The 19,751-nt window shown below is 42.5% G+C and overlaps 4 protein-coding genes across 7 annotated transcripts; 2 read left to right on the top strand and 2 right to left on the bottom strand.

Annotated features, from left to right (window-relative positions):
- Window positions 1-88: 88 nt before the first annotated feature.
- Window positions 89-15,930, bottom strand: chlsn (cholesin). 4 transcript variants are annotated; one of them, XM_079492686.1, is made up of 6 exons: window positions 15,667-15,930; window positions 13,191-13,327; window positions 12,983-13,084; window positions 4,156-4,373; window positions 3,844-3,925; window positions 89-2,466 (listed from the first exon to the last, which is right to left on the bottom strand). In XM_079492686.1, exons 1-6 carry the CDS (start codon window positions 15,824-15,826, stop codon window positions 2,287-2,289), a joined length of 879 nt encoding a protein of 292 aa, XP_079348812.1. In that variant the 5' UTR covers window positions 15,827-15,930; the 3' UTR covers window positions 89-2,286. The 4 variants fall into 4 exon arrangements, with proteins under 4 accessions (XP_079348812.1, XP_079348811.1, XP_079348814.1 ...); XM_079492685.1 differs by having other exon boundaries at window positions 12,983-13,087; window positions 15,667-15,914; XM_079492688.1 differs by lacking the exon at window positions 15,667-15,930 and adding an exon at window positions 15,122-15,243 and having other exon boundaries at window positions 12,983-13,087.
- LOC306915365 (uncharacterized protein) lies at window positions 5,530-7,481 on the top strand. Its single transcript, XM_079492684.1, has 2 exons — window positions 5,530-5,674; window positions 6,200-7,481. Exons 1-2 carry the CDS (start codon window positions 5,672-5,674, stop codon window positions 7,286-7,288), a joined length of 1,092 nt encoding a protein of 363 aa, XP_079348810.1. The 5' UTR covers window positions 5,530-5,671; the 3' UTR covers window positions 7,289-7,481.
- Window positions 10,019-11,292, top strand: LOC306915364 (G-protein coupled estrogen receptor 1-like). The gene has a single exon (XM_079492683.1). It carries the CDS (start codon window positions 10,032-10,034, stop codon window positions 11,145-11,147), a length of 1,116 nt encoding a protein of 371 aa, XP_079348809.1. The 5' UTR covers window positions 10,019-10,031; the 3' UTR covers window positions 11,148-11,292.
- Window positions 15,931-16,858: 928 nt separating the features above from the next.
- h3f3d (H3 histone, family 3D) lies at window positions 16,859-19,580 on the bottom strand. The gene is made up of 4 exons (XM_079492460.1): window positions 19,490-19,580; window positions 18,383-18,520; window positions 17,503-17,656; window positions 16,859-17,312 (listed from the first exon to the last, which is right to left on the bottom strand). The coding sequence occupies exons 2-4, from the start codon at window positions 18,508-18,510 to the stop codon at window positions 17,184-17,186; spliced, it is 411 nt and encodes a 136-aa protein (XP_079348586.1). The 5' UTR covers window positions 18,511-18,520; window positions 19,490-19,580; the 3' UTR covers window positions 16,859-17,183.
- Between the last annotated feature and the right edge of the window lie 171 nt (window positions 19,581-19,751).

The raw sequence follows: 19,751 nt of genomic DNA, 5'->3' as shown, positions 1-19,751 counted from the left end.
CCATTTAAAGTAAACCTGTATTTTGAACTGCTAAGTGCTAACACACGCACAGAACTGCTAAACATTACAACACACACACACAATTCAATTCAATTCAAAGGGCTTTATTGGCATGAGAAAACATACGTTTACATTGCCAAATAAAGGTTTGCAGCAGTTGTAAATCTAGGGGAATTGGGGAAACATGACTTCATAGCAAATTGATATGATCAACAGATAATATAGTAAAAAACGATATTGTCAATCAGAATTGTTTAGTAATTATTCACAGGAGTGTGTAAGAATGTGCATGAGTATTGAGTACTGAGTCCACAGCAGTATATTGGAGCCCCAGGTTGAACAACTCTGCAGGTTGAAGAATGCAGCGTGGAGGAAGGAACTATATATATATATATAACACATTTCTACTAGCAGTTGCCAGTTGGACATTGGTTGTGATGAACCACATAATCATAACATGGTAGTTACTCGTCTGCTGCTGGGAGGGAAAACCGCTGCCCCTTCTCCTTGTCCAAGCCAGGTCAACCGGGTCCGTTGACATAAGTGTCAACCCTGGCCCCTGCCCTGGCATGAGGTTCTGCTCCCACCCTCACCCATTGCACTTGAGAACAGAACAGACAGTGATCCCACCTGCTGGTGATAGTCTACAGTGCCCTCTGCTGGGTATTACTTGGGTACTACTACTATCGCATTCATATCAGACTGAAGCAAGCAGTCCACTCAGAGTATGTGTAGCACCCAGCCAACCACAACAGCCACAACAGCCCTGCCAATCGGGCTAGGCCTATTGGCACGACAGGTTGTGCGTCGGTGGAAGACTGGGGTTCAATCCCCGCACCTGCGCATCGGGTGATCATGTGCTACTGCATGCTGACTATAAAAGTTGGTTTCTCAACCAGTGTCAGGACTCAAGAGACATACACCAAGTGTTTAGCTTGGCTCCAGCCCTGAATTGCTACCATTAAAAAAATACATGTCCTGGAAGTGAAACAAGAAAATTCAGGATGGGTGTCAGGCTACCAAGTGTTCTAATAGGGTTACAAACACATTTAATACGGGATATTGTTTAAGACAAGTCATAATATTTTTTCCCATTATGTATTGTAAAGAGATATGTACTAGTAATATATGATTGATACCACAGACAGTCTTGTCATTAGTTAGGAAATATTAAACATGCAAACCTACTGAATAAAAACAAAGCCCGGCACAACTTGGGCTACAGTAATCACATTTAAATAATGAGTGTAACCATATCCAGACTATCTGTGTGACTTTAATCACCACTCATTAACAAACAGGGGCAGTCCATTGGTATCATTCACAGAAGGGGACTTGTGACTAGACAGTCGCTGGTTGAATCCTCAGACCAGGCAGGGAAAACCCTAATAGTGTAACTGAATGAGAAATGCTCTCTCATCCCTGAACTTGCCTTTTAGTACAGCGGATTACCAAAAAATTGTGCACTTTTTCAAAAAAGCATGAAACTTTTACCATAGTTAGATGATACCATGAGGTGTATTTTCAGATGTGGAGTCAAGTCAGATTTGACCCCTGAGGCCCGGTAGAGCATAATATGTGACCAATACCCATAACATCCTATATAAGGCAAAAAAGTCCAAATTTCATCATTCTTTAAGTAGCATGTGACATATGAAACTAGGGTGATTTCATGATGCTGAATCCATTCCAAGCATTAGTTTTGCAAAAAAAACACTCATTGGGCTAAAAACGGCCAATGCCGTCATCACAAATTGATGATGCCAGCACATTTGGGCAAGTGGGCATGGCCGTTTTAAGCCCAATGAGTGTTTTTTTGCAAAACTAATGCTTGGAATGGATTCAGAATCATGCAAACACCCTAGTTTCATATGTCACATGCTACTTAAAGAATGATGAAATTTGGACTTTTTTGCCTTATATAGGATGTTATGGGTATTGGTCACATATTATGCTCTACCGGGCCTCAGGGGTCAAATCTGACTTGACTCCACATCTGAAAATACACCTCATGATATCATCTAACTATGGTAGAAGTTTCATGCTTTTTTGAAAAAGTGCACAATACCTCTTGTATTGGGGTATAAGCCGCTGTACTATTTGAGCAAGGCACTTAGCCACCAGTTGCTGTGGCGACACTTCTCAGAAGGCAATAATTTCAACACTGTGGTTGTATGGGGCAGCATCAGGTTTGACTTTACACTGTTCGGTGCACATGTACTCTCTCAACATTCCCTTGATATTAAAGATAATAATTAAAAAAAAACATCTATGTAGATGACCAAGTCAGCCAAGCAGTTGGATGACCTCTCTGGCTCTGCATGCCCTCTGCTTGACATCTTCATCCAACGGTCCTTCTCCAAGTTCTCGTACCAGGGTTTCAGCCTTGTGTATAGTGGTGTCCCGGGCCACTCCGCGCATCCCTTCCAGATACGATAGGAGCACAGAGAAACTCTCATCAGGAATCTGAGGAGAGACAATAGAAATGTAAACATCTACATCATGGTTGTACATTTTACAGATGAGTGATGAAAGCAGGGTCAGATGGGGAATAATCTACTATTGAACATAATCACAAAGTGGTCATTTTGATCACAAGGTAGGGTTTCTCCACAACCCGTGAGTATGATGTAATTTTTCATTTTTAGGCTTGAGTCAGCAGAAAGCCCATCTGTATTAGCCTGGTTAATAAACCAGACCGAATCAGCAGTTGGCAAAAAAAAATTGCCTACCAGCGGATTACGCTCTGGCGAGGCTCAGTAGCACGCCTCTTTCCTACAACCGAGAACAGGTCGGACCAATCGGGACACGGTATGCAATATGGGCGGGCTTTGGTACAGTGACGTTCAATGCTTGAGACTTTTGACTGACAGTAGCTCTGACCAATTGCGTCAAAGAGAAAATGTTTGAACCCGCCCCCCGGGAAATGAAATCCAAGTGGAGCCAGCCCAGACTAATATACCGCGACAGTGTTGTGTGATATTAGTCTGGCTTATTAGCCAGGCTACATCTGTATTAGCCCAGAATACAGAGCTAATCTTCTCTAAATGTTTTAGTATCACATTGAAGATTGTCAATCTTAACAATCAGGACTGTTTGCTCTTGAGTTAAAGTGTCTTCCTATGTCTCCTCCTCGACCATTGATCTTTTCAACCCAATATTAGTGATGTATTTAGGGCAGCCTAGTGATCAATCCTTCCAAGTTTCATGAAAATCTGGTCACCCATTAATTAGCAAATTACAAGAAAACAGAATGGGGCAAAAGGTTGGAAAAATGTTTGACTGTGTAGCCCGCACCGAGTACAAAACTCTGATGCTGGCCTTCAAAGCAACCAAAGGTATGGCACCCGCCCATATCTTACAAGTCTGATCGGACCCTACAAACCCTCCCGTGCACTCAGATCAGCCAACGCAGGGAATCTGGAAGTATCTTAACTAAAACGCCAGGATAACACTCCACACATACCAAACTCTTCTCCCTTCTGGCTCCAAAACTACGGAATGCACTTCCCATTGCAATTCTTCCACCGTTGTCTGAAAACCCACCTCTTCAGACTCCATTTTAGCCCCTAGCACTTGCCCTAGCCTCATCGACCTTACAGGCGTATGCAAAGGCTAAACTTAAGTCATTTAGATCGCATTTTATGTAGACATAGCACTCTATACTGTATACGTATAGTTTCTTATATAGATATTCAACTGTTAGGTTCTTAGCTTACGTATGATTCTTGATGACTATATTTGATGTATTACCATGTTTTTGTTCTTGCTTACTGTAAATCACTCTGGATTAAGTCAGGCCAAATGCCTAAATTGTTCTCATAATACTAAAACTAATTTCACCTTTTCAGAATCAAACATATGTTGCAGTAACCATGTCTGTCTCGTCTTCTGGAACTTCCACTCTTCACGGTTCTTCTCCCAGCTGCAAAATGACAAACCCAATGGCAGGGATTATTTACAAGAAGCCGTTCGGAACTGTAGTACAAGACAAACCCAGGGATTAAAAGTTATCTTATTGAGAATCTTATTGTACTCTCAGAACATTCCAGGCAGGTAGTGTGTGTTGACTTTTTTTTTTAATCAGCCGATACAGATACAGAGGAAATGAGAATACCACGATGTTGATGCACTAGAAATAAGATCTACTCATACCAGGTGAGGTAATCCAAGGCCTGTTTGGGTGCAACAGGTTCCTTGGCCGCGTTTTGCTGGGCTTTAGGCACCCACTTCCCCTCAGCTCTAAGTCTGTCCTTCTCCTCCTTTCCAAGGATCTTTTTCAGCTTCCTCTCCAGGAACCGTTCCTCCTCTGGACTAAAGTCTTCTTCTTCACTCTCACTCGCATCTACGGGGAGAGAGGGCTGCTTTGCAATCTGTCAAACAAATCCAAACAAAGTTAGCAGGTTTATTATCTCCATAAGAAGACCTTCCTCTTGTGTGGATATTTATCATTTGTGATGTTATTGTAAAAAACATTATAAACGTCCTAACATTGGCCATGTTTACCAAACAGGAAGATCACATTCCAATAAATCCTTGTGTACGAGGTCAGCAAAATCCAATGTTGTGTGTCAATATCAAAATTTCTGATGCACCACATGTGCAGTGACACAAATGCAGGGCCAAATGTCACTCTTAAAAGTCAGATTTACTGTTTGACTTCTGCCTACAAAGCAAGAAGCGATATTTTAATTATGATACCGTTTGAAGACATGTGTTTAGATGACTTATTCACTTCCTGTTGCTTTAGGTTGTTAAGGACATTTCCTGTACATATGTGTATCATGCCGAGGTCAGCGTTGCATTCTGTGCATTTAGTATTCATTGTGGTTATGAGCCAAGAAACGGCACCGCCTTCACTACACCCTCTAAAGAGTTTCCTGTGTTACGCAGCCCAGAACCGCCACCACTACATAAGCACCAAGGACAAAACCACCAGTTTATAGTTATGTGACATTAAGATTTTATGCAAGAACAAATCGGGTGGTAGAGAGCAAAAACAAATAAACTGAGGACTGGTTTGAGCAAGGTGAAGAGTGGAGAGACGCTGGGTGGTGAACAGTGAAACCGATATATAGACAGAGAAACATTTCATGGCAGATTTCTTTCTGTGCATTTATAGTGCAGAATTTAAATCCAGACCAAATGAGCCTTTTCTCCACAGCTTCCAAGTTATGCAGGCAAAACAACTAAATAAAATAACATATACTGTATGACACTGGATAGCTTTGAATGCATTGCTCTAATTTCACTTGCAGAATTATCCCACTTACAGTTACAAAAACAAACCCTGAATACATATAGCACCAGTAAACCGTTAAGGGTCTGCATAGTCACTCTTAAAACAGACATCCTTTTTAGAGCAACTTAAACAAGGGGTATATGTTCTCTGTAACGGACCCATAGCCCACTTTGCCATGGAAGAAAAAAAAAACAGAGCAACAGGGAGGGAGGGGAGGAAAAGATGTTGATCACGTGGCCACAAAATCATTCTGAAAGTACGTTGGCTGAGTAATGAGTACTGCCTGTGAAAATTTCAAAAGTAGATTTTCAAGCTGACAAGTTGTATCCATGCAACAAGCATCATTTACACAGCATAGGGGTTTGACGACATTTGAACGGACGACGCAGAGGTTGTAGAAACAAACAGAAGCGGGTGTCGAGAGTGAAAATGGTAAGTGGAAACATATGTTTGTCTGAGCAGCCAGTTCCTCACATAGACAAAGACGGGGTAACATAGGGAGATGTGGTCTTGATAAATCACCTAAGAGAAGAGATTTAACCAGTGTTAAGAGTAAGATATTCGTCTTTTATCACTTTTATAGGAAGTGGATTTAAGTGTAATGCAATAAATGTTGTGTAAGAAAAGCTGTTCTCTTTAGCAAAAACCCATTTCATGACTCATATGCTGACCAGTAACAAAATGAAACCGGCAAATTAGTCTCACTACTAAAGCAGTCGCTAAAAATAACACTTCTACATCTGTGATCTGTTCACTAAAGACCAGAAGTGGAACTACATACCTCAGTGGAAAAGACACTGACATGATGCCACAGAGATATCATATACTGTATATTTGGTTTAATTTGTGCTCAAACCCCCTGGTGACAAAAAATACTATATACAAACCATAAAATTAATAAGGTACAATTAAATTGGTGGTTGTGAATCAAAGTATTCTGTTCTTTTTCAATTCCAGACAAATCCAACTGTTGAACCGTTCTCTTCGGTGGTGACCAGCAGACCAGACTTTTCCCACAGCACCACCTCACCGGCCCTGGGTAATTCAACTCCACTCGACTTCACTTCAACAACCACACAACTTGACCTTTTGGACGAAATTGCAGCCAACGACCTGACCTCCAGAGCCAATTATGTCTACGCGCTGTGCGCTGGCCTGGGTTTACTCGCGGCCTGCTTCCTGTTCTATAGCTTCATCCAGACCTACAGAGCCCAGAGACGCGTGGCCTGGCTGGACGGCGTGCTCTGGGCCTTCTGTGGGTCCCAGCTCCTCCTCCTGCTCCTCTCGCTGTCCTCTGTGGCCCACAGACCTGACTACCTGAAGTCCACACTGTTGGGCTGTGCTGCTCTATCCTTCACTGTCAATGTTAGCTCCCTCTGTGGCCTGTTTCTCCTGGTGCTGATGGGATATGTTCTGACCTTTGACCCGCCTTCCCACGCACTGCTGAAGAGATCTGGTGTCTGCATTGCTCTTGTGGCGGTGACCTCTGTTCTGATCTCCCTGCTGCTGGCGGGGCTCCGTGGACTCCCCAGACCCAGAGGAGAGGAGTCAGGAGAGGACACCTGCTGCCTTATAGATCCAGTCCAGGCTGGCCTCTCATACTCGGTGGCTAAACTCTGTCTGGGTTTCCTGATTCCCTACACCCTCCTCCTTGGACTTATGATAGGCGGCTGCGTCCACCAATGGAAATCCAGTGGGCGCTTCCTCTCCGGCTCTGAGGAGGGTCCTGTATTCCTGACAGTTGCCACGGTGCTGTTTGTATGCAACCTCTTCTACAGCGTGGTGCTAGTGAGGGGGGTGGGACAAGGGCCACTGAGCCCTCATGAGTGGGCGTTCCTGAGCGTGGCAGAGTTCATCCTGTTCTCTGGGAGCTGTCTGAGTCTGTTGCTGGTGCTGCTTATCCACAGACCATGCAGAGAGAGCCTCCAAGGGGTGGGCAGGCAGGTGAGAGACTGCTGCCGTGGCCTGAGTGGCACACAGACCCAGAGACACATCATAGCCCCCCGCATCGAGATCGCAGACACCCTGCAGGACTATGAGCCCTAGAGGACAAACGGCTTCAATTGTATAATCATCCATCAAGGGGGGTGGGGAGGGGGAGCGCAAGTTTGAAAACATAATTTATTACAAATACATTTTGAGGCCAGCTGGAAAATCCATCATGGTTCATCTCATTTCATCATGTCTTTTATACCAATGTTGCATCTTTTATACGACTACATTGCTTGAATATGATCTGCCATTACAGTTTATGTGTAGAGGCTATGCGCATGCATAAAGTGAGTTAGGCGTTTCTGCATAACTTCTGGGTATGATGATAATGTCACGCGCATACTCTCTATACTGATTTTCAGGATTTTAAGTGTTTACAAAAGGTTTTATAAATATTTGACTGTAACACTATGTTCAATTTGACAATAAAAAGAAATGCACAACCGCACATGCAAATAAAGCTATGAATAGTATAAATAAATTAGCTCCTTTAGGTAGTACTGTAGATTGCATATTCCAGCTCTCCAACTTGCTCTGACTATAATAATACAGATATTTTATGGAAACAGGCAATGACATCATTTGCTAACAGGTTTTGTACAAAAGCCCATTTACACAAAATGTCAGACAAAAAGTATGAAATGCCAAAGAAAGTTCCACACAGGCATTTAGCTAAAGACCTCTCTGTGTGCTGCTACCTTGCCGCGGTGGGGGGGAAACTTCACCCCGTAAAACAATCCCTTGTTACAGAAACTAATTTAGCTAAAGGAAGAATAACTTGAGGTGTATCTGTGCAAAGGTGGGAGGGCCAATGTGGTTCAATCAATATTCATACCAAAAAGCAAAAAAAACAAACACAGGGCTAGCTCCCTGGGGCAGGATACACTTACAGATACTCTTGTACTGTTATTTTCTTTACTCCTTTTTCAGGAACCCCTATGGCATCCGTTCTTATTTTCTAGGAATAAGTGACCTGCATGATTCAAACTCACACACCGTGGCTCTACCAGGGCAGCTGATGTGATACAAGATTGGGGACCAGTAAATATGACACACACACAGACAGGTTACATTGTCTGATGCCATTGCCAGCAGATGCCATTGCCAGCAGGACAGAAGCAGATAAATGTTTCTACAATATCATTTCAACAATTAAGCCCTATTTTAAGTTGTGTTGTACAGCATAAAATAGCAAATGTTGGGCAGCAACAATAGCAAATTTATAAGCTCAGCTTGTGGATTTGACAGCTCACTATGTGATAACGATGAACGTAAATTAAGCATAACTTAAACTACATTACCTATAATGTCCAAAATAAGAGGCCAGGGTTAATCCCCCCCCCCCCCCCAAATTCCTGTAATGAGTGAAATAATTTTGTCCAGCGACTGACCCAATTAAGACCAGACCCAAGGCAAAGAATCATATGATGAGACTATGGATATTATAGACAGTAGTAGTCTTTTTTTCATGATCCAACTGAATGCATGCCCTTCATCTTGTTGTGTATAAACATCAGTTGCCTAGACTTTCCCCTACTCCCTTATTTATATATTTGAACATTCTACACCATAGTCACAGCCAGTGTACATACTAATAGTGTTCATAATTGTTCCCCAATTCTCCCAAAAATAATCCATTGGGAAGAATGAATCTCGTAAAATCTGACTAATGAAAAAGAAAAGTATAAATTTATGAAGATGCCAAAAGTAGGACATGGGTGCTTGGGTGGTGTTCAATTCAAACACTTTCGGTTGCTGCACAAAATGCACAAATATTATGAGACAATTATGTATATTTTCCCTCAAAGGTTTACAGTGGAATAAAAATGCAATCTGTGTGAAAGGTGATATAATAAGCAAAGCAACCTGGATAGTGAAGATATACTGTATGCATGCACACATCAGTACAGTAGCCATGTGGGTGTTTTTTTTGCCGTGTTGTGGGTGGCACCAAACTACCTGAGAGAAGAGATTAGTGTCTACATCTCACTCAACTCAGCTTTTCTACCTGGATCTATGAAGACTTTCTTAACCTCCAAAATGGGAAAAGATAAGAGCAATTGCAAGGACAAACCACAGCAAGTTGATTTAAGGAGATGTAAGTTATGTCTATGTATTATAGTTGTCACAATTTCTAATTGTTAAAAGGTTATTATATATATTTTTCTATATAATTATTATTAAAGTTTGATAGTAAGAAAGTGTTACTATAGTAATTCAGTGTTACCAGCCAGGTGTTACTGCAATTACTGGAAGGAGGTAAAGCCCGCACACCAGTTTCAGGCAAAGGATTTTCTTCATCAGATCAAAACGCTACAATAAAGCAAATCCTTTGCCTGAAACTGGTGTGCGGTCTCTACCTCCTTCCATATTATGCTCTTATGCACAGTCGATGTGCATATAAATAGGTATGCTCTGGCTATAGCAATTGCTGTGAAAGTGATGGTGTGATTGACTGATTATCATTACTGCATGCTTCTTCTTAGTTGTTATATATATTCATTGATCTGTACATACAAACATGAGTATTGCATACTTCTTCTCAGTAACACTGTCTATATGTATTTACAATTATGTACATACAAATAATGATTACGGCTTGCTTCTCTTCAGTAGCACTTAAAGCTCAATGAGAGAGAAAAAAAGCATCGACTTATGACTTTTTGTTTTCCTCTAGAACATCGACTGGACATCAACTCTTCAATCTGACAGAAGATTTCCAAGTGTGCTAATGTAAACACCCAAAACGGCACAGTGGCACAATAAATCCTCTCTATCCCGTAGGACACGGAATAATATGGAACAGACCATGTATGTGGAATATTCAGTAGATCTTCATAGTAACTACACTGTGCAGCTGGAGGGCTCCTGGGCAGTCTACTCTAAAATGCCACGGAAGGTTTCCCAGCAGCATGAACATTACCAAATCGGCCTCTTCCTCTCCTGCATCTATATCATATTCCTGTTCCCCGTGGGGTTTATTGGGAACATCCTCATTTTAGTTGTCAACCTCGGCCACCGTGGCCGTTTGTCTGCACCAGACATGTACTTTGTGAACCTGGCAGTGGCCGATTTGCTGCTGGTGGCCGACTCCCTGATCGAGGTGTTCAACCTGAAGAAGGGCTACTATGACATGGCCGCTCTGTGCACCTTCATGAACCTTTTCCAGCAGATGAACATGTACAGCAGTATCTTCTTCCTCACCTGGATGAGCTTCGACCGGTTTGTGGCACTGACAAGCTCCACTGGCCGCAGAATGCCCCGCGCCCGCATCAGCTGCTGCCTGATCTGGATGTGCTCGTCTCTGCTCACCCTGCTGCCCTTCGCTTTAGCACAGGGTCAGCACGCCGGCGAGCTCCACTTCTGCTTCGCCAACGTGACCCAAATTCAGTGGTTGGAGGTGACTCTGGGCTTTGTGGTGCCCCTTTGCATCCTGGTAGCATGCTACTGGAGGATAGCGCGGGTGTTGCAGCGTGCCCATCGAGGCGAAGGTGGGCTCCAGTGTCAGCCTCGCAGGCAGAAGGCCCTGCGGATGATCTCAGCCGCCGTCATGGTCTTCTTCCTCTGCTGGCTCCCGGAGAATGTGTTCATTAGCACTCATCTTCTCAGAGGCGAGACAAGTGGCAGCGCGTTGTGGCATGACTACCCTCTGACGTCACACATTGTGACCCTGGCAGCCTTCTCCAATAGCTGCTTCAACCCACTTATCTACAGCTTCCTTGGGGAGACGTTTCAGGTTAGGCTGAGGCTACTATTCCTCAGACAGAATACCAGCCAGGCAAAGAAGTCATACCCGCCTACTTCTTCAAAGACATGTAAAAGAACATACCACTCCTCAAGATTCCTTCAAAACTCTTATTGTCTATCACAAATCATCATATATCCTTTAAATCCACATATATCACAGCTCTGACGCTACACAAGATCTCTGCACCATGGATTCTGCACCATTCCCGGAAGCATGATTTGGGATCGCACTGGAATGGTTGGCACGCCATGCCCCCCGAGGCATGGAGCCTACTCATTTGCACACAACTGCACCTTCTCTTAAATCAGAGATGATGTGGCCTGTTCGTTTCGATGACAACTACTTTATATCTCGCTCGTAGTTTTTTTTTTAAAGTGTGAACTGAACTGAATGAAATTCTAAAGGTCGTATGAAAAAAGAATAAATAGCGTCACAAGACTGCCATCTCTATCCATCTATTTATGAACTCTTATTTATAAAGCAGTTGTAACGGATGCACGTTATTATTAGGCCTGGAAACAGCGAGCCAGTTGGAGGCGGTCTGGGCGCGGTTTACACTCTAGCAGCACGTCGGGGGGGCGTGGGGTTCCAATCACTTCCAGTGCAATCCCAAATCACGCTTCCCGGAAACATTATTCATGGTCCCAATGAACAAAACTCTTCACATATGTATATCTGGATAACATACTGAAAAGAAAATTGCTTCAAAACTGTGAGGCATTAATTATGTATGCGTTATGTTAGCTGCAAATTGTTTTGAAGTTGACAATTGAAAAGAATTTAAAAGTTGACTTGAAATTACTAGGGGGGTACAAAGGATTCCATGTGGCGTAATATGGCACTCTTGGCACAATATCAGCTTTGAATTCAATACAAAGTTACAAACTCAATAGAGATTCCATCACCAAAAACCTGTCAAATAAGGGGAAACTAGAGGTGTACATCATTGAGCGATGCAATGTGGTGGTCAAGGCCGGCTTCCAGAGGACCATGACCAACTGCGCAATGTCAAGTATCATCACGAAAAGGCTCAGGAGACATTTCCATGCTCTTCAGGCCAGTAGACATTGAATGAAAACATTGCCTATGACTCCCATGCATGTGTGCAGTGCACATCCACCGCTCCTTCCTTACCCCACCTCAGGAGAAGTGTCTCTCTTCTCTCTCTTTTTTTTTTTTTTTAAAGATATTTTTTTGCGGCTTACGCCTTTTATTGGTTTTTGAAGGGACAGACAGTAGGCTGACAGGAAACGGGAGAGAGATGGGGGAAGACATGCAGTAAAGGCCGTGTCGGGCTCGGGAGTCGAACCCACGGCACATTGCGACTGGATTACCAGTCGGGTGCCCAGACGGTTACGCCACCGCCTGGGCCGTGTCTCTCTTCTCTAACCAGCCTATGGATATGGACCTTACCTCTCCCTTGCACATATGGACATACCAGTATTTATATATAGAATATTGATGTGCAACATTTTTATATTTTTTTATGGAACTTTTGAATTGCATAATGCACTTTGTATTTTTGTTATGTCCATCAGTCTTGTTTTAAATGCACACCATCTACTAGTTCACTACTGGTTTTAAGAGCTGTATGTGTCAAATAAAAGGTTGAATTGGATCGAGTTAGCGATCTAGACTAATATATTCCATTGCTGTTTGTTGTTGATGATACACTATTTTATTGAGTAATTGTGGACAAATGTGTGATATCCATACACACAGACAAGCCTCGCCCTCATCACAATAGTTTCACAATCATGTTTCATGGTTCAACTATAAATAAAGACAAGAAGCTCCTGCACACCTAAGGTCACAGTTATATAGGATATATTTCACAGGACAAAATCTCCTGCACAGTCTTCTTTATCTTCATTGAACAATGTTTCAGTCCATCTGTCCTGACCTTAGGAGGGAGACCAGAGGGACTATGCAATTTAGGAAGACAGTGTGCAGGATTTTATTTTGCCGTCAAATAAATAAATCCACAGCAGCCAACATACCTTTTTCTTCGTCTTCTTTTGGACGGTTGCTTCCACATTTTTATGTTTTCCTTGTACTTTGTTATCTGCAGCAATTGACATTTCAGGAATGTGTAAGGGAACCTCCTGGATGAAATAACAAACAGATGAAATACAGTTTAACAGTATTGTCTCAGCACACTGGCACAATAGGAGAAGAAATGGTTTCATTGTGCTGCTACTCACACACCTCTATTTTAGTCCGTTTGCTTTTTTCTTTGTTTTCTTCCATGCCAACATCAGTCTCATTTGAACTCAACTTCCTTTTGGAGCCACTGCCTTTCGATCCTGATTTCAAAGACTTCTTAGCCATGACACAGCTTACACCTACAAGTACATCCACATGAGCATGATTAGCAGATATGTCAACAGTAGCCCTGGTCCAGCGCTTACAGCTTGTCTCTCACTGTAAGCGCTGGACCAGGGCTAGGTCCACAGTAGCTCTGGTCCATAGCCTTACTGCTTCTGATTCTGCCCTGCAGTAGGGCAGAATCAGAAGCAGTAAGGCTATGGACCAGAGCTAGGTCAACAGCAACAAGACCATCAAACCATAGACACTTTAGGCATTTGTATGATGAATAAATAAGAATACATCCACCACACAAAGAGTGTAGGCATTGTGGAGTGTGTGTGTTGTGTAGATAGAACGTTGATGATTTGTTATGCCTATAATTTAGTGGCAATGCACTGAATGCAGCCAAAGTCATGTTGAGCACCATAACGCTATGGTCCAGTTAGATAGCATACAGCTCAAGTGAAATAAGCGACAAGTAATTTTTCTAATAGTATAAAAACAACCAGCATTGGCCTAAGTGCTGTCAAAATAAAGTCAATGAATTAAGTGCTCAACTGTTACAGGTTCAACAAGAAAACTAACAACTCTGCTGAATCACAACAGACGCTGAATCTTAGTTAAAATAGAAGCTATGATTGCTAAATAGATTACACGGATTTGAACATAAAAATAAATGAATTTGTGTAGATTAAATGATAATTTGATCATTATGCTTCTTAACCAAGTTAAACTTACTTGAACTGAAAACAGAAAACACTCGATATCAACCATCAATAACCAGCATGGGTATTATTCAACCAGGAAGCGTTTCAGTTTGGCGAACTGCGATTGGATGAGGCACTCGCCTTGGTGCATACCGCCGCCTGCTGTACCGGGGTGTGTAATGTAGTTCAAGCCTTCAAGTTTATTATTTTAAAATAATTATGTATCATTATTAAACCTTTAACTGTACCCGTCTGTCATCAAATAATCCATGCTTTTATTCCATCCATGTAATGTGGTCAAATTAAAAGTTCTACTGCACTCTCCCACACTGCTAAAGTTTATGAGTCAATAAGAGATAGTTATCGCGTTATTAAATGGTTTATTCAACGTACCAATTACAATTTCTTGATATACTGCTGTTCCAAATTTACTGTAAAATAAATAGGTATATTGTGGGGGGTGAAGATAGATATGACTGGCCATCTCTGTGACTGGCTAGGACGGACGTAAATTGAATTGATGGAAGCAAAACCAAGCTTCCTTGATGGAAAGCCGGAAGAATATCAGCGACGCACAAGTTGGCACAACCATGAGTTGCATGACCTCACTGAAAACAGGCAGGCACAGTCAGGCAGCGTTTCACCTAAGATGACCGTTCAGTCTGTCCACCAAGATGCGAGTTATGGCCCTGGGTAGTTTGGTACACCTTCCCGTATGTCGTGGGATATACGTTGGTAGCACAGCAAGTCTGCGGTAAGTAAACCGTAACCTGACAGGCAGCACACCACACGTTGGGTATTTCGTAGTAGGGGTGGTTCAATGACAATCTGACTATACCCCTGTGTTATAAGCGGAGCTGTATTTAATTTTACTTATTTAGAATCAGTTTAAGTGAACTTTACATTTTTGGTTGATACAACTTGGATTTCTGTTACGTTGCGGTTGCTTCCACAACATGCAGGCTCATTTCAAGCAATTCAGACTGACTCAACTGTCACAATCAGTGACGTTTTCATTACGTCAGACACCCCGCTTAGCTCTCTGCATTTCACTTAAATAAGCAATTATTGCGACTAAATCTGTGTCTTCCTCTTCGTCAGGAGTCATGTCCGACACTTCACCTTGACTTCCCAGAGGTTGTCTCGGTCCAGGAAACAAGCAGATGATGAAGAGGTGAACAATGAGCCCATCAAGTTCTCCACCAGCAAAGGCAGCCACAAGACCTGGACTGTAGAGGGCTCTTTCGGAGTGCAGTATCAGCGACCCTGGTGGAAGGTTCTTCCTCTCAGTCTAGTTTGTGTTGGCTTCTTGATCTGGTGTGTGCTGCGACCAACTTCGGACGTTGACGAACAGCTAGAGAAGAATCTTTATGAACACTTGCCCGGCTTACTTTCAGATGAAGAGCCAGAAGAGGAGCAACCCAAGAGCAAACCAAGCTAGTACCTTTGGGACCTTGAAAGATGTTTTGTTATTTATTTTTTGTTAAGTATACCTTCATGTAGGATGGGGGGTGTCTGAGTGACAGCGATGCGTTTACCTTCCATTGGTGCACATATCAATCTGTAGCACCTCAAATTAAGCATCTGCTACAAAACAAACCCATTTAAAAAAAAACCTTGTGCGTCGTTATAAATTAAATGTAAATATGATGTGAATTTAAGATTACCTATTGAGCCTGAATGTCTTTGTTGCATTATAAATTTGTTCTCATGAAACCCAACTTCAAGGTATTTTTGTTCACATCCACTACACAAGACAGCCATGGCACAACGCATCAACACTTTACTGTAGCCACAAGCAATGCTACCAATCTTCAGCCCATTCATCCAAACAGGTTTACTACAAAGTCTTGATTGTATTGTTAGGCAAGATTGCAGCTGTACAGAAATCTTAGATTATCTTTCCATCAGTCCAGTCAAGACCGTAGAGCCATTATGAACTGGAAATCACTACCATCTAAATAGGTAGTCAAATTAGGGATGCTCCGATCAGGTTTTTTGGGACAGACATCAGATTGTTTCTCATGATCGGCCGATACCGATACAAATTTTTATATTTCCCAAATGTCAAGTTCCTGTGGGCAGGAAGGGGAGAATGTGTAGGCCTGTCACAAACGCAAAATGTTATACGTGATTGACATTTATACCACTTGTGTAAAAGATCAGTTTCTCCAGATAGTGAATAACGGCCGATCACTGGCAGATCGGAGCATCTAAATCAGAGTCCATTATTGAAAGAGTACTTCCAAACTAGAATGACTGCTAACATGTCGGTAACATGTCTACAGTAGATTATGAAGTGAATGACAGATAATCCAGCTTTCTGTACAGCCGCAATCTTGAGTTTAAGGTAGTTGAAGTCAGATACGAGGACTTGTTTGGATGAATGATGGGCAATTTGGTATACAAAGCATAAGGCAGAATGCTTTGACCTGACGAAGATGCAACTGAAACATCGAAACTGTCTACAGTGCCTCCTTTTCTCCCATAACAGGCAGAATCTCAGACTGTCAGTGATGTAAAGGTCCCGTCACACAGGGTGGTCATTTAGGTGGATGGGCCCCAGGGAGACATTAGAGTACAGTATTGCATCCCAGGACCCCCGGACTGTCATGTTTGCATTAAGGTAAACCTTGAGTTGGTGTGGTTTACATTAAAAACCTATTCGTTCCAATGCAACCCTTGTGGATTGGGTATTGGTATTGCAAGTTGCAACTCTAGATGCTTGCAGTTAACTTTACTGGCCTGCTCAAAAACATGAACCAACATCTGTATCATGTGTTCCAACCTTGCTTTGGCTATACATTGCAAATTTAACCATACCGTGTCGCAGTTGGATCAACAGCGCAAGAGAGTCAATGAGGTAGTGGAACGTTTATTTACAACATGTGACAAATGCTTCCTACTACATGCAGATTCTAATATACTTTACTTGAGAAAAGGGAATTAATGTTTAGCAGAAAGCCTAACAGCTACAAATCTCAAGCTCTAATCTACAAGGTACAGCAGAAGGAAAAGTATAGATTAAAATGAATGAGATGCCTAGGTACTCCTGAACCTACCAATTACAAATACAAAGTGTATACAAGTTTCACATATTGAACTTCAGATAAAAAAAAAAAATGACCCCAGCCAATTCCCCCCCCCCCCCCACCCCAATAAAGTTTCAAAACAAGAGTTCAGACTAAGCACGCTCCCCTCGAATTCGCCTCGCCAGCTGAATGTCCTTAGGCATGATGGTAACCCTCTTTGCATGAATGGCGCACAGGTTGGTATCCTCGAACAGACCGACCAAGTATGCCTCACTGGCTTCCTAGAATATGGAAAAGAAACATTAAGTTAGAATTATTTATACACAAGATTTTGACCCGTGTACTTTGTATCCATAATCACATAAGAACTGACTATAATGAGCATACGGCCAATGGTTGTGAAAATCTAATCAGCTATATTAGAAAACAGGGTGGCATATCGCCAAGAACTAAAACCAAATATTGACTCACCTGCAGGGCACCAATGGCTGCACTCTGGAAACGAAGGTCTGTCTTGAAGTCCTGAGCAATCTCCCTGACGAGACGTTGGAAGGGCAGCTTCCTGATCAACAGCTCAGTAGACTTCTGGTACCGACGGATCTCTCGCAGAGCCACAGTGCCAGGCCTTCACAGAAATGGAGGGCACATTACACTGTCATTAAAACTGTAAAGATGCTATGAAACCTTGGAACAATTGTTTTGCTAAGGTTAACCAAATGAACCCTAGCATGTCATAGGTTCAGTATGCATATATAAAATGTGGCAATATGGGCATATTAAGTGCCTATAAATCTACAGCATAGTGCAATGCACTGTGAGCTTGTAGTTGTAAATATGCCATTTGAAGAGCACCTTAAATACAGTCTGGGACAGTGACGTAGTCTGTGGGGGCCCCCCCCATGAGGATTTTCAGGGAATTCCGAATTTTTTTACACCTCAGGCCCGGCCGTCCAAGAGGTGTCAAAATTGTTGGGTGCGGCCCCGCGGCCCCCACCCAAGTACTCAAATGCTAATCGGGTTTCTTTTGTTTTCACCTAGCCAGAGGTAGGTAGAAAATATGCATACAGTACTGCGCTCTGCTTACTTGTGGGGGTGGGTGCTGCGGGGGGGCAGGGCTACGGGTCTGGTCTGGGATGCACAATGAAAGTCTGTGTAAATTTTGAAAGTGACCCCAGACTGAAATCTGCTAAATACTGTGCCAAGTGCCAACACTATGACTAAACAACCAATTTGACCAAATCCTGTCTTTTATTTAGAGATGAGTAGAGTTGCCAGACAACACAAACTTCCTCGATCGGATTGCTTGTCCCAGCAAAAACCACAATACAGAAGTTACAGTGACAGTTTATACCTGTATCTGTGTGGCTTCTTCACACCGCCGGTAGAGGGCGCACTTTTTCTTGCAGCTTTAGTAGCAAGTTGTTTCCTGGGCGCCTTTCCTCCAGTAGATTTGCGAGCGGTTTGCTTTGTACGGGCCATTATTTACTATCTGAAATGAGGGGGAAATAAAAAAAAAATACATTAGCCGCCCTAAATAGCCGATTAAGAGCTTGTAGATGTGCTGTTTCACTGAATGTTGGCCCATTGCAAGCAAGGACACCATGGCCCATGTGATTAAATTACAATTGTATTAAACCATAGCCATTTTTTTTCAGTCAATATCATACATCACTGCAAGTTATCCACGCATAAGGAAATGGGGTTTAATTAAATTATTAACATTTGGCGGTGATAATGTAAACCGTGCTAACTGAATCGGCTTGATTGGCGGGAGCATAATAGCGCGACCGCCATTCGGGATATGAGACACTCCATCTGCCTCAACTTAATTAAATATGGCGCCTGGTTTAGTAACGGCTAAAACGCATATAATACAATCATGATTAACGTATACACAATGTGCAGTTAAGTGAATGTGGCACGTTTCTGTTTACATGTGCAAATAAAATGGCCGTTCCCTCCATAACGTCTAGCAGTCATTCAGCAGCCAGTGACCACAGTAAACCTGAAATACCAGTCCAACCACCATTACGGTACAAGGAAACTACACGTTTCGTTTTCACATAGCGAAAAGGTTTAACTGTGTCAACATGGCGCCTGATATTACTGTAGCGCCTCTGGTCTCAGGTTCACTTTGTTCCAATATTAACCATGAGTATAAGTAAAATTGTTTTAAATGATTCCCTGGCTGTTCCACATGGAATATGTAACCCAACCGCGTCGCATTTCTAGAGCGCCAGATAACACGTTACATTGCGATGTGTCTCAGCAATAACGTTAGTCTCTGGAGCCCGCTTATTTTGTGCAACAAACACCCGGGGTAACATTGCGTATCAGCTCACTCACTGTACACAACATACTAATTCGACAGTGTTATCTACTACATAAGTCAAACATAATCACGAAGTTTACAAACAAACAGCTAGCAAAGTAAGTAAAACACAAAATTAAGAAATACCTTGTTTCTCTCCAGCACAGCTGCGATCCTCAAACGTGTCTGTCCGGCTCTGGTGGTAGTGTGGTGTTGTTGTTAATGTTGAACAACAGTATGGGGTATTTATAGGTTATGACGAGCCTCTGACTCTTAAGACACACCCACGAACCTATGCGATTGGTCCATTTTGAACTGAAAAGAATGTCATTGGTAACTACACATGTACTTGTGGGAATTGGGAAAGGTCTGATTGATCCAAAGTGATTGATACGTGACAAAAATATGA

The sequence above is a fragment of the Electrona antarctica genome (assembly GCF_951216825.1).
Source record: "Electrona antarctica genome assembly, chromosome: 22".
In the NCBI taxonomy this organism is placed as follows: Eukaryota; Metazoa; Chordata; class Actinopteri; order Myctophiformes; family Myctophidae; genus Electrona; species Electrona antarctica.
Note: the sequence above shows the minus strand (reverse complement) of the source record. Positions and strands in the feature narration are given on the sequence as shown.